This window comes from Spinacia oleracea, chromosome 3 (genome assembly GCF_020520425.1).
Source record: "Spinacia oleracea cultivar Varoflay chromosome 3, BTI_SOV_V1, whole genome shotgun sequence".
In the NCBI taxonomy this organism is placed as follows: domain Eukaryota; kingdom Viridiplantae; phylum Streptophyta; class Magnoliopsida; order Caryophyllales; family Amaranthaceae; genus Spinacia; species Spinacia oleracea.
This window is the reverse complement of record NC_079489.1, coordinates 25,792,180-25,806,642: the sequence shown is the minus strand read 5'-3', so window position 1 is coordinate 25,806,642 and position 14,463 is coordinate 25,792,180. Positions and strand designations below refer to the sequence as shown.

The 14,463-nt window shown below is 37.3% G+C and overlaps 1 protein-coding gene across 2 annotated transcripts; it reads left to right on the top strand.

Annotated features, from left to right (window-relative positions):
- Positions 1-4,749: 4,749 nt before the first annotated feature.
- On the top strand, positions 4,750-10,241 carry LOC110800719 (uncharacterized). 2 transcript variants are annotated; one of them, XM_056839986.1, is made up of 5 exons: positions 4,750-4,853; positions 5,657-6,463; positions 6,905-7,096; positions 7,236-7,448; positions 8,339-10,241. In XM_056839986.1, the coding sequence occupies exons 2-5, from the start codon at positions 5,657-5,659 to the stop codon at positions 9,941-9,943; spliced, it is 2,817 nt and encodes a 938-aa protein (XP_056695964.1). In that variant the 5' UTR covers positions 4,750-4,853; the 3' UTR covers positions 9,944-10,241. The 2 variants fall into 2 exon arrangements, with proteins under 2 accessions (XP_056695964.1, XP_021861727.2); XM_022006035.2 differs by lacking the exon at positions 4,750-4,853 and adding an exon at positions 4,882-5,180.
- Positions 10,242-14,463: the final 4,222 nt, after the last annotated feature.

Below are 14,463 nucleotides of genomic sequence, written 5' to 3'. Positions count from 1 at the left end.
TATTCTGGAGGGGTTCTTCATTGAGAGTTCGTCACGGAACTTCCCTTCCTGGAGCGCGTGCTTCAAGGCGAAGATGGCCACGTCTGGCTGCAAGTTTGGTATGTTTGTTGATTCCTTCATGAATCTGGCCATGAATTCTCTCAGACTTTCGTCTCTTTCTTGTTGGATTGAGGTCAGTTCTGCTGTGGTTCGCTCGGGGCGATTGTTGCTCACGAACTGTGTGCAGAATCTCTTTTTCAGCTTTTTCCAGCTCTTGATCGATCCCTTCGGCAGCGATCTAAACCACTCTCCCGCCACTCCGGTTAGCGTGGTTGGGAAATATTTACACCAACATGCTTCGGAGTAGGGACTCAAGAACATTTGCTGCTCGTAGGAGATGACATGATCCCTCGGGTCTGTGATTCCGCTGTAGGTCAGGTGCGCTGGCAGTCTTACCTTCGGTATTTCTTCCATGATCAGCTCGTCCGAGAAAGGGGATGACGTGGGAGTCATGATTCTTTTCCCGAGTCTAGCCCTGATGCCTTCGTTTGCCGAGGTTCTGTTATTAGAACGTTCGGGCGTACGATGGGGGCTAGGGGTTCGATCATGCCTCCTGTCTCTTCTTCTCTCTCGGCTACTGACCTCGGGTCGTTCGCCAGATCTGCTTGGCTCGCCCACCCCGAGTCTCGTATGGATCGAGGGTCTTAACCTTGAGTGGACCGAGGGCCTCAACCTGCTGAGCACCGAGCTTCGGACCCGAGTGTTACGAGTAGTCGATTCGCTTTGGAGAGCTGTTGGAGTAGGCGATGGTCTCGCAAACCAATCTGGTTGCTGTTGTGCCCTTTTTTGGGTGTCCCACGTGCTTTCCATCCACCTCGACGTCAAGTGTGTACCTGTCAAGGGAAGGAGTTCTCGTTCGGGTCTGGACACTTCCGCACTGGGTGGCTCGTTCAGCCTTCGCCTGGTCCTCCTCTCTTCTCTGCGGTCATTTGCCAGTCCTTGCTGCTTCTCATTGAAGAGGAAGTTTTGCATGATGGTCATGGCCGCAGTGAGCTCTTCCCTAGTTGGAATCGGAGGTCCTGCATTTGTGGCGGTCGTAGCTCTGCTTGGCTGTGACCTCGCCATCGATTGAGGGTGCCCCTCTTGGTCAGATTCTGAATCTGACCGCACCATCATATCGTCGTCATTGTTGTTAACAACATCATTCACCATTTTCGCGGAAAGAGGTGATTGATGTCTTTCAAAGGCTTTGAAGTGTTCTTCCCCACAGACGGCGCCAAATTGTTCCGGTGTTGTAAAGATGGAAACAATGGGCTTCGAATGAAGGCCCTTTTGTATGTGTTGAAGATCTTGCTTGTTTGAATGAGTGGAGTCCGAATTCACCTGCACAAGAGCAAAGTCACTAGCCTCGGGGGTGTTTCCGAGGAAAGCCCCTCCGATGCCTAAGTAAGAATGATGCTCGGATTCTAGAGAGAAGTTCTCTAGAAGAGTAGTCTTAAGGCGGTAAATTCGACGTACCTTGAGGTGTGAGCCTTGGCGGCCTATTTATAGTGTTTGCATAATAAATGCCCATAGGTCATTTATTGCTATTGGGCCTTGGGCCTTAATGGATGGCTGAATAGCCACTGGTAGGTTCGATGTTGTTGTTTAGAGCCATTGGGCTTTGGGCTTAGTGGCCCAATTGAGAGTCAATTGGGAGCCCAAACACAACCAAACATCAATTTACCCAGTAACTCCATAAATTTGTATCCCAGATACGATATAAACATCAATTTCTATTTACCCAGTAACTTCATACAAATTTGTCATCCCATCCCAAACTGTTGCTCGCTCTTATATACAAATCTTATACAAATTTGCAAATTTCAATACACCCCAAATTGTTGTTCGACAAACTTGAAAATTTCGTCAAGATCACAAAAATACATAATTGAAAATTCTACAACAACTTCAGTATTGTGAACAAAATCGCAAGTAGACTATTTTAAGCAGTTATGGGGTAGTTCATACCAAACCCTCTTCTTGTTTTCTTTCTCTCTTCTTTCAAAGAACTGTGTTCTCTCCTTTTTTTTCTCTCTCCTCACCAAGAACCCTAATTCTACAACTACAAAAGATGCCACGAATTTCCCTCCAACTTTCCCACCAAGTATCCTGTGTATTTTCATCACTAATTTCGCTAAATTTTCGCACCAAGTTTTTCCCCCTCTTTTTTACGTTCCCCGTTACGGTGAAAAAAATACATTTTCATACTTTCTTTTTCACTTCTCCTTTATCTTTAATCAGTTTATATTATTTAATTGTACTTTTGTCTAAATTTTCCACAAGCCATTATGGCTTAAGACTTCCTCAGTCTACTACTTTCTATTTACTCCCTCCGTCCCAAAATTATATTCATGTTTTCCAAATCGAGCGTCCCAAAAATGCATTGAAAACCCCACCCATGTACTATATTCCAATATCCTATGTACTATATTCTCTTTTTCCATGTACTTTATTCCACTTTTCCATCCAACTCAATTATCATTTGTACTTTATTCTACTTCTCCATATACTGCATTTCATTTTTCTTAAAACCCGTGTTTTTGGTCAAACAAGACTATAAATATGCGACGGAGGAAGTATATCATTAATTACCATTCTGTTTTGAAGTGTTTTTCAACTGCATTTAGTACTTGCGTTTCAACGCTCAGATTGTGCAGGGGTGTGCATGGTGCTCTTGGTGCACCTGTCCCAAAACGCACATAAATAACAATAAAACGCAACAAAAATAAAAACCGCAAAAAAAAAAACATTAACAAAAGAACATTAACAAAAAGAACATTAACAAAAAGAACACTAACAAAAAGAACACTAATATTGACAAATCAGACAAAAGGTACAAATATAAAAAGCAGTTATATTTTTTCTTGTTCTTTTAAGTTCTGGAAATGTTCTTTTCCAACCAATTTACAGTATGTTCTAATTAAAAAATAAAACGACGAACCTTTGATGAACTTTAAAACCAGATTTATAATTTTTCTTGTTCTTTTAAGTTCTGGAAATGTTCTTTTCCAACCAATTTATGTTCTAATTAAAAAACAAAACGACGAACCTTTGATGAACTTTAAAACCAGATCTATATTTTTTCTTGTTCTTTTAAGTTCTGGAAATGTTCTTTTTCAACCAATTTATGTTCTAATTCCGTTATTTTATTTATCAAAAGATATCTGAAAACAACACTATAAATATGTAAAAAGAACAATTGCTGATTCTAAAAAAGAACACACTGTTTTGATGCCACAGAAATAGAAAGTTATAAGAAAAGAACATTAAAATTTAAAAAGAACATAGAATTAAGAACGAGAAAATTTACCTTAATCACCCGATGCACCTTCATCAACAACATAAACCTCTTTGAATGAATAAAAAAATTCAAAAAATAGCGAAATTGAAATAGTATTTCGCTTAATAAACTAGTTTTTTGTAAACGTAATTCAATTAAAATCACATTTCAGAGAAAGAAGGAGGAGAAAATTTGTTTTGAACTTTCTCTCTCATAAAATCTCTCTTTTGTTGGGAGAAACTAAAAGTTCTCCTCTTTCTCTCTCAAGAATGTGTTTCTAAAATGAGAAGTTATGAATCCAATAGGAGAAATATTATATATATAGAAAATGAAAAATAAAAAAATAAAAAAAAAAGAAGGGGAAGGAGAAGGAGAAGAAATACAAGCCATGTTCATGATAAGAACGGTGCACTTGTTTTTTTTTTTTTATTGGGTTTTGTTGTTCTGTTCTTTTATGTTTATTAGATATAAATCTTAATGTTCTTTTATGTTTGTTCTTTTTTCAAAAAGTACAGTATTGAAGAGCAAAGGAAGCTTTTACTTGACCAGCAACAAATGATGTTAAATCTTCAAAAACAGCTAAAAAAGAACAACAAAAATGGTAAAAGAACAATTTGATCTGAAGTGTGTAATATCAAAAGAACAACAAGCTAAAGCAAAAAAGAACAAAGAACAACAAGCTAAAGCAAACAAGAACAACATGTTCAATAATTATTTTCTGTATTATTACAATCTCTTAATACATATATGAGAACCAATATATAAAAGAACAAAAGATAAGACTAAAAGAACATATAAAATCGAAAAAAGAACAGAAATCAAAATCATCAGAAATATATAATCAATATACATTAATCACCACAATTATCAAAATATAGAATCAAAATACATTAATCAAGGTTATTGAGAAATGCAGAAATCGAAATGATCAAAAAATTCAAAATAAATTGAAATGATGAAAATAATGAACATGGAAATCAAAATCATCATAAATAAGTAATTCGTTTTAAAAAATTGAAAAATTACCTTCATAAATCGGATTATCAGGAGAGGAATTCAAATTTGAAGAAGAAGAATCAATAGAATTTGATATTGAAGTAGAAAAATCAACCAATATCTGAGAATTTTCCATTACTTTCTCTCTCCTCTTCACAGTTTCTCTCTCCTTTCCATAGTTTTTCTCTCTCCTCTTCACAAATTCTGATTCGAAAATTATAAAAAAGAAGGCATATATACCAGAAAAATGGAGTGAAAAACAAAAGAACGAAAAAAAAGGGACAGAGCAGTCATTGTTCTTTTTTTTAACAAAAGAACAACGTTTGTTCTTTTTTTATCAAAACAAACAACCTTTGTTCTTTTCTTCTCCGGATTCAACAAGATATCCGCGTTTTATATTTATTGCATGTCGTTTGAACACCAGTGCACCAAAAGCACTGTGCACACCCCTACACCATCATATTTGCGCATTACCGTTAGAGTTACTGTTAAGAGTTTTAATAAAATCAGTCAAACTAGACGTTCGTGGCAATGCAATATTTCACCACCGAATCAGGTAAGATTTTAGCATTTTTTGTTTCTTATTAATCTTTTTCTCTCATGAAACACTGAAACAGCACCAGTTTTCGCTTTTCGCTTTTCGCGGTAACTGATCATCATGAGTTGAGAATGTTACAAGGCTTTGTTTGTTTTTGTTTAACTTTGAGAATTGCCAATTTTCTCTCTCCTCAAAACCATGGAAAAACTGAAGCAATACATCTTCAAACTCGCTAACTCTGACCCAAACACGCCATTATCTCCTTCCCAAATCTCCCTCATCGAACACCAATTCCTCTTGACCTTCCCTGTTCTTCACACTCCCACTCACCCCACTTATGCTGCGGTATGTCCCACCATTCATTTTCTTAATTTTGCTTTTTTTTTTTCTGGATTTAATTGGATACTTTGTACTCAATCTGTTCCATGTTCACTGGAGAACTTGTTAATCAATTTCTTTGATTCACCAAAACACCATGTCAAGTGACATTGTCGTAAATGAATCGGAAAAAAAAATACGAAAATGTCGATTAGACTGTAATTTAATATTTATATCAATTTATGTACGAAAATATATGTTTTTTTTCCCTACCAAGGAAATCGACATGCCGCAAATGACTTATACATATAATCATGTAGGACCATGTGTGATTTAATTTAAAATATTGAGTTATTAATCTGCAATTAAAGATATTTATGATAAAAAATGTGTCATCTGCATTGTGGAAAAGCGTTTGTGACAATTATTTAATTCGGACAATGGGAATTTCTGGAATATTACGATTTATTTAATTACGAGAAATTTTGAATGAATATTTGTAGATGATACATAATGCAATAAAGGGTTTGAATGAGAAAGATGGATCGAAGGAGGAGTCGATTTCGGAGTTTATTAAAGCAAATTATGATGATTTGCCATGGGCACATGATGCATATTTAAGGCATCATTTGAGTGAACTTTGTAAAAATGGTGAAATTTTGTGTTACACTTCAGCTACTGGTAAATGCTACACTATAGAGGCAATGGCTTTAATAAAAGAATGCAATTTGAGGAAGAAGAGAAGTTTTAGGAGGTTAAGAAATAAGTGTATGATCGAGGATGAGGAGATAGATTTAGGTGGAGGAAGAGTGGTTGAAATGAGTGATAATCTGGATGGGGTTGAAGAAGATGATGTTGTGATGTTTGGAAGGAGCAGGGGGAATTCAACAAGGCGAAGTTTGGTTATTGATGAAGAAGGTGATGAAGTTGATGCTTCAGAGTTGATGCTTCTTGAGAAGTCATCATTGACTGTGATTACGAGTGTTGAAGGTGATATTGCTGTGGAAGAGTCGGGTTTGAAAGTAAGCGAGCTTATGATTGTGCCTTTTGAGGGAAACACTCTCAAATCATCAGAAGAGAGAAAGTATCCTATGATTGTGTGTGGTTTGGCACTAGAAAAACCGAAACAACACAAGTGTAACTATCTTCCCAAGAAGCAACGCCAACAAAAAGTGGAAGTCGTCTCTGTGGAATCAATGCCATCTCTCCCAGCTTTACCGAAACAGAAACAACAGGACTGTCCGAAAAAGAAATCTGGTTTAGACGACCCACTACATGAGTTTTGTTCTCAGAGAAGTCTTGAGACCAAGGTACAGTTCTCAACTTTGAAATGTATGTCAGCAATTAGCTGATATCTTATTTTATTACTCCATCACTTATTTATTCACTGTCATTTTTGCTTTCATGAATGGTTGCATTTATCAATAATCCTTGATATTGATTTTAGTGGTTCCTTTTAGGAAGCTGTAGTAAAATTCTCATTCTCATTCTCATTCTCATTCTTTTTTCTATTTGTTTTACCATGTAACCTTTTCCTGTGTTTGGTTGACTATGTTATGTGTGCATATTTGCGCTATGTCACCTGTACTCTTGATAACACCTAGAGAACCCGCTTTGGGTACTTGACACTTTAGTTTCGACCAAACATTTAACATATGAAATGTTTAAGTTTAAACAAAATGACTGAATCCTAATTATGTTTGGTTTCCAATTGCTTGCCTTTTGGTTATATACGTTTGATGATGATGCAGGTAAGTGGGATGGAGACTGAAATGGAACCACCATGGTTGCTTCCTATGTTGAAGGGGCGGTACTTTATCCCCTGCTCACTGCATGCAGATACAAAGAAGAGTGATTGTAACATGTTCTGCTTAGATTGCATGGGAGATGCCTTTTGTCTTAATTGTTTGTCCCTCCACAGTGAGGATCACCGTGTTATTCAGGTATACATTGATCAATACTCATCATAGAAGTACTTGACATCTAATCTGATACTCTTTCAATTCAGTCCTGAGTAATAAGCCCGTTTCTATTTTAGACTATCCCAAATGGCTTATGCGGGTGATAATCTGGGTAATACAGATAAGAAGGTCATCATACCACAACGTGGTGAGAGTGGGTGAGATACAGAAGCACGTAGACATATTAGGCATTCAGACATACATCATCAACAGTGCAAAGATTGTGTTCCTCAATGCGCGCCCACAGTCAAACTCAGGCAAGGGTACCAAAACCTGTGAAATTTGTCGCCGTGCCCTCCTTGATTCCTCCAGATTCTGTTCTCTTGGTTGCAAGGTAAGTACCAAATCCAGGTCAGGTGTAACTCCCGGCTTCTCCTTGAATAACTTCTCTTTTCTTTGACACACACTTGATTAGGTTAAAATTGACACGCTTATCTCTAGGTTTTTCTTGGCTCTTATGATTATTTTGTTATTTCTAGAATGTGAATCTTTGAATGATCTGAACTTTTATTACTGCCTTAGGGTAATTTTCCTTCTATGGAAAAGTAATCGGTAACACTAAGCGTTGTAGAAAGGACATAATAATTTTCCTCATGACATGTAAAAGGTAATTCTTGAATGAGACGAGTCACTAGTGTTATATACTCCGTACTAGATTCATGGTTTAGTTTTTAAAAGATATAGGGGTGACTTATAGATTACTGTTGACTTATATTGAGAAGTGGTATAACATCATATTTTTCATGCTAAAATATACCTAATGTAAGGGGTCTTGGGGTTATTTCACACCCTGGTGTATCAGACACCACAGAGGCCAAGATTGTTTTCGGCTCATTTGAGAGAACTCCGAATGAGCAAAAAGTGAGGGTGGGAGTATTATGTGCATGATACACCCCGGTGTATAGTGCACATCCTAGTTCATAGCTTGCGTGGATAGTGCTTCAGGGTAAATTAAAGCATAGAGGACCACCATATTTCTTCCTGTGTCCAAGTAATGTTAAAGAAGCAGTATAAAAGCTTAATAAAGCAAAATAATCTGTGGCTAGAGTGAATGTAATATGTTCTTAAATGTTAAACAATTAGAAAGGCTGATTTGCGTACCATGTAGGCATGTAGTAAAAAGCTGATAGTATGTTTTTGAACATCCCAAAAAACCTAGAAAGATGTTTTCATTAAAATTTTAAATTATTTACCTTGTTTTGATTAGCGGGCTAAATATTTCAGGCTTGTGCAACGCTGATGGAGTCAGCAAAGTTAAAAGAAAGTCAAGAAGCCTGTACATCATCCATGCCTAGAGATAGTTTCATTGAACAGATGGAGAAACCGAAGAATTTGGACCCTTGGCATCCTAGTAGCCTGGAAGAGCTTATGCCCATGGAGGATGAAGAGGATTTGCCTCTTCGAAAGGTATTGGAGAAGTGTGGTAAGCGAAAAAAGGATGCAGTGAAAATACCAACAGAAAAAAGTCCTTTAGTGAATTTGATTGTTAAAGATACCGCCTCCATGCTTTCTCAATTTGATAAGATCAAAATCCATGAAAATCATCAAGTGCGAAAATCAACAGAAAGGGCTTGTTTAGGGACAGAGGAATCATCTGTACCATTAACCAATTTGATTTTAGAAGAGACAGACTTGATGGTTTGCCAAACTAATAATAAGATGAAAAGCAAGGAACTGGAAACTGACAGGCAAATTGTTGAGCCATGGGGATTTCCTGTAATAGGACATATGGTGTCTGATAATCTGCAAAGAGAGCAGGAGAAGAACCAAGAGCAGCTCATAAGTGAGTCACCTTTATCAGAACAATCCATGCAGAATCCCAAGCAACAAATACAAGGACAAAGTCAAAATGATCAGGATCTACTACAAGTACCTGCTGCTCCATTTGAAGAGGGAAATGTACCCTCTTCTGCCGTTGAGAAATGTGAGCATCAGACCACGCAGTTGAAGAGAGAACAGAAACACTTAGAAATAAGCAAGGAAGATGCAATACCTTCATCAAATGAGCACCTTCAGCATCCGAAAAGAAATGGCCGTGGAAGACCCCGGAAAGATAAAGAAGGAATCAATGAAGTATTGAGTTTACAGTCGCAGATGCAAAGTAAACAGATGAAGAAAGGTGGTCGAGGAAGGCCGAGGAAACAAATGGAAGCACCAAAAAAAGACGCAGACACTGGCCAAGACTCTAAACAGCAAACCAAAAACCGAAAAAAGGATGGCAGAGGGAGGCCACGGAAACAAGTATCCAAGGAAGATGCAACAGATTCTAGTAATTTGGAAATTCATCAATCAGAATTGGTAACTAATCAGCAGAAAGTTAAACAGCTAAAAAAGGGTGGCCGAGGAAGGCCAAAGAAACAAAAGGAAGCTCCTTCAATGAATTTGAATCTGCAAGAAAATAACCAGATTAAAAAGAATGGCCAAGGAAGACCATGGGAACAGGATGAAAATGTAGAAGATTTAGCAGCTTCATTAAATCTGCCTCATGAGCTGGAACAAGTATCAGACCAAGAGAAGGAAGTGGCTGATTGTGTTGATGCCGAACTTGATAATTTACAAAGTAAAATTCACGAGATAGATAATAAAGGACATGGTGATGTTACTCCACCCTCATATGATGGTACTCATCATAGCCTGAAGAATAAAAAATTTGAAGGTGAAGCAAGAGCACTGACTACCTCCTTAGATAAGCAGCCTGATCATCAGTCAGAAGAGCAAGAAAGTCTTCTTAAAGAAAATCCATCCAAGATTACAGCAATTCAAGTCCCTCTTTCCTCGAAAGATCAGCTCCGTTCGAGGGTAAAACGCCAGTGTCAAGATAGCACTTGAATTAGACTTTATCTATTGCATATCCAAATAAGTTCTATCTTAAAGACCTTCACTTTCAGAATACTAAGCATAGGTACTGTGTGGTATTAGATATTTAGATACTATATCTTTTTTGGTGCTCAATTATACTAATGAGAACAAGGAGAATGTTGGAGTATTACTCAAGTAAGTACTTTTATTAGTAGGATTCATCTCGACTTTACTTACTAATTATGATGCAGCCTTGCTCTGAAATGCTTTTGTCTTTGTATATTAGATCAAAATATGGAATTAATAGTATTATAATTTTGATAGTTCACAGGTGAATTATTTCTTCAATTAGACAACACTTAAAAATATAAATAAGGCTGGTAGCTAGGATTAGGAATGCTGTAAAACGGGTTATGGTTTGAGGATGCTTGCCTGGCCTGTTAAATGTGCTTGGTTTTGTTTTATTTATTTAGTTTCATTACGCAAGGAGCTATAAAAGTTGCAAGAACTTTACAGTACATTTCATTTGGATAGCACAGTAGAAGGGAAATGAAAGTGGAGGAAGGGGAAGAAAGAGAAGAACTGCCTGTCTTGAATAAAGAAACTGTCCCTAACAGGTCACTATAAAATGGCTTAAGACAATCCCTCAAAAAAAAAAAAAAAATGGCTTAAGACAATTAGAATGAAAGATGGTTTATAGTGATGTTTCTTGGACTACAAGGTTATTATAGTGATGTTTCTTGGACTACAAGGTCATTAGATGTCATAAACCAGATACGTTTCTCAAGACTCGTATCAGACAGACTAATGAGAAATACTTTAAGATTTAGAATCTATGATAAGTATATCTCTATCAAATTATTAAACACTACGTAGTACTACTCAAAGCCTGATTAATTAGAGATTACTTGTTTAAGAAATAGTTGTTTTGATAAAAAAAAATTAGGATATATATAAACCAAACACTCAGGGTAACTATTTATCAAAGGGAGGGAACTTGAAGGTTGCAATACTGAGATTTTCCTCCATGAAAGTGCTTGTTGTAACACTAAAAATGTATGGCCATGCGTAGATGGATTATGAATTAATCAATAATCATCTGTTTATGACACTTGAACATGAAACCGAGAAACATCTCTAAACACAAAAAGGATGACACCATATCTTAGCTTATATGATATTAAGTGACAAAGGGTGAAAGGGAATAGAAAATGCATGTACACTTGTGCTTTAGGACAAGTGTTGACAGCAAGCTGTTGACAGCAAGCTATAGAAATTCATAGGAAGCTTCCTAGTACTAGTCATCAAGAAAAGGATCAACATGTATTTTTGTGCACATGACTCTCTTTTGTCACCTTGTGTGTGCTGTCCCATGTGGTGTACTAGGTTAGAATAATTGATCAATGATTGTAAGAGGAGCCGCACTATTTAAGAGGTGTGCTCAGCAACATTGCAGCTTGATTTGGAATGAAATGAAATCAATGCTGATTCCTTCCTACATTTCTGCTGTCTTTCCTTCTCTTCTTATTTTCTTACTGTAATTCTGTCTTCATGGTATCAGAGCTATGGCTCAGAAGACTGCAGAATATGTAGAAGCAAATGATTCATATATCCAATCATAAACACACAAACACATTTCTGAATCTTCTCCCTTCTTTTCTTCTATCTTGAAAGCTTAAGCCTTTACTAGTGAAATGGCTACAATAGATGTTAACAGTCCACTGTACCTTCATCCATCTGAAGGATCTCACTCAATAAATGTGGGAAAACTGACTGGACCATCTGATTATAGAACATGGAAAAGATCCATGGAAGTAACCCTCTCATCCAAAAGAAAGCTTGGATTCCTGAAAGGAACTGTCATCAGAGAAGCAGCAAAGGCAGAACAATGGGATACCTGCAATGACATGGTAATATCCTGGATTTTTTCTTCTGTTTCAGATAATATAAAAAAGTCCATTATGTTTCTTAGTACTGCAAGAGAAATGTGGATAAATCTGGAACAAAGGTTCTCTGTTGTGAATGGGTCTAGAAAATACAAGTTAAGTAGAGATCTGTATGAATGTAAACAGAATGGAATGCTTATTAATGACTATTTCACTAGTATGAGTGTAATATGGGAAGAACTGGAATCCTTGAACATTCTACCTAAATTTACTGTGTATAATGCTGAAATCAATGCCTTTTTGAAAGCCTTAGATGCTCAGAAACAAGAGCAAAAACTATTTCAATTCCTTAATGGCATAGATGAGGAATATGGACCACAGAGGAGTCAACTGTTGTTAATGAGTCCTCTACCTACAGCAGATGTAGCCTGTGCATCTTTGCAGCAAGAAGAACAACAGAGAGATGTTCTAAAACACACTAAATTAGACATTGAGTCTGCAGCCATGTGCAGCAAACACACTGAAACATCTGCTATGTACAGCAAAAACACTGGTGACAGTTGCACTGCTTGTGGTGTAACTGGTCACACAGCTGAGAAATGCTGGACTATTGTTGGTTATCCAGCATGGCATCCAAAATCTAAGAAGCCTCAAAGAGGAAGGGGAGGTGGAAGATTCTCTGGTAATAGAGGTGGTAACTCAGGTCCATACAGTAAGTGGACAAAGGGAAAGCATAATACAGGCTCAAACATGGCTCAAAACAGTCAAGGAAGCAGTGACAATGGTGCTATGACAAGTCAACAACTTCAACAACTAGAGCAACTCATTAAGTTGCTCCCAGTTACTTCAAGAAATACCACTCAAGGTGGATCTGAAACTGAAGATGAGATTGATCACAACTATGCTGGAATGGTGTCATGCTATCTGGCAACAACAATAATGAGTGAGTGGATCATTGACTCTGGTGCATCTGATCACATGATCAGTGATTTTAAAAAATTGAGTGATCCAGTGGTGGCAATAAATAGTCCAAAAATCAACTTGCCTAATGGTGAAACCTCCACCATCAGTCACACTGGAAATGTAACTCTAAGCAATGGTTTGAAGCTGAAAGATGTTCTCTATGTGCCAGAATTTAAACACAATCTCCTATCAGTTAACAAGCTTGTATCTCAGGGTGATTGTAAAGTTCAATTCACACCATCTGCATGCATTATTCAGGATACAACTACTGAAAAAGTGATAGGAATTGGAAAAGCTCTCCATGGCCTTTATTATCTGATAAATGAACCCTTGAGTTGTATTGTTCAAAAAATCAGATCTCAAGTTGAACACAAAGCTGATGATGACTTGAAGAGAAAGACTCAAGCCAACAATGTCAATCTGAAGCTAGGAATTTCAAGTGTAGCACCTGACACAGTTAAACACTCCAAATCAGTATTATGGCATCACAGACTTGGTCATGCACCAATTGAAAGAATCAAGCATGTGATTGCTATTGACAAAAAGGATACTCAAAGCAATGGAGTCTGTGTTACTTGTCCTCTAGCAAAGTTCACTAAACTGCCATACAAGGAAAGCAAGTCTCAAGCTGAGAATCCATTTCAGCTCATTCACTTGGACACTTGGGGCCCATACAAAGTCACAACCAGAAGAGGTCACAGATACTTCTTGACCATTGTGGATGACTGTACCAGAACAACCTGGGTACATCTGATGAAATTCAAATCAGAATTCTTGGAAGCACTGAAAGAATTTGTGAACTTTGCTGAAAAACACTTTAACAGGAAGGTGAAAATTGTGAGAACAGATAATGCTCTGGAGATGGATGATGAAAAATGCAAGGAATTCTTCAAAGAAAAGGGGATCTTACATCAGACCAGTTGTGTTGACAGACCACAACAAAATGGAAGAGCAGAAAGAAAACATAAGAACATTCTGGAGATGTCTAGAGCTTTGAGATTTCAGGCAGGATTGCCATTGAGTTTTTGGGGAGATTGTGTGCTTACAGCAGTACATATTACTAACAGATTACCATCTGTAGTTTTGAACAATCAATCACCTTATGAGAGATTGTTCAATTCTAAACCTGACTACTCACAGTTGAAGACATTTGGTTGCTTGGCTTTTGCTTATAACCCAGAGAAACACAGAGACAAGTTCAAAGCCAGAGGAGTACCCTGTGTTTTCTTGGGATATCCCATCAAACAGAAGGGATATAGACTTCTGAACCTAATGAACAATCAAATGTTTGTGTCCAGGGATGTGAAATTCCATGAGCACATATTTCCATATGGTCTCACTGCTGATCAAATGCACAGCTTACTGCCCCAACAAAACACCAATGAGACAGAATGCAACATAGAACAAAGAAGAGATTGGGTTGATATTGATACTGTTGATGATGTGAATGGTACAAACAATGATGAAGATGTTGGAATGGAAACTGATACAGCAGTACCAATCACTCAGAGTAGCTTACCTGCTGCAATTGTGAGAAAATCTTCAAGAAACACTAGGAAACCTGGATGGATGGATAATTATGAGATCAATTGTGCTTCCAAAATTGAACAAGTAGCAGAAACCCCAGCTAAACACTCTTACTTCTGTTTCTTGGCAAGAATCACTCAGAAAGACAAGAAACCTGATCCATATTACTTTAAA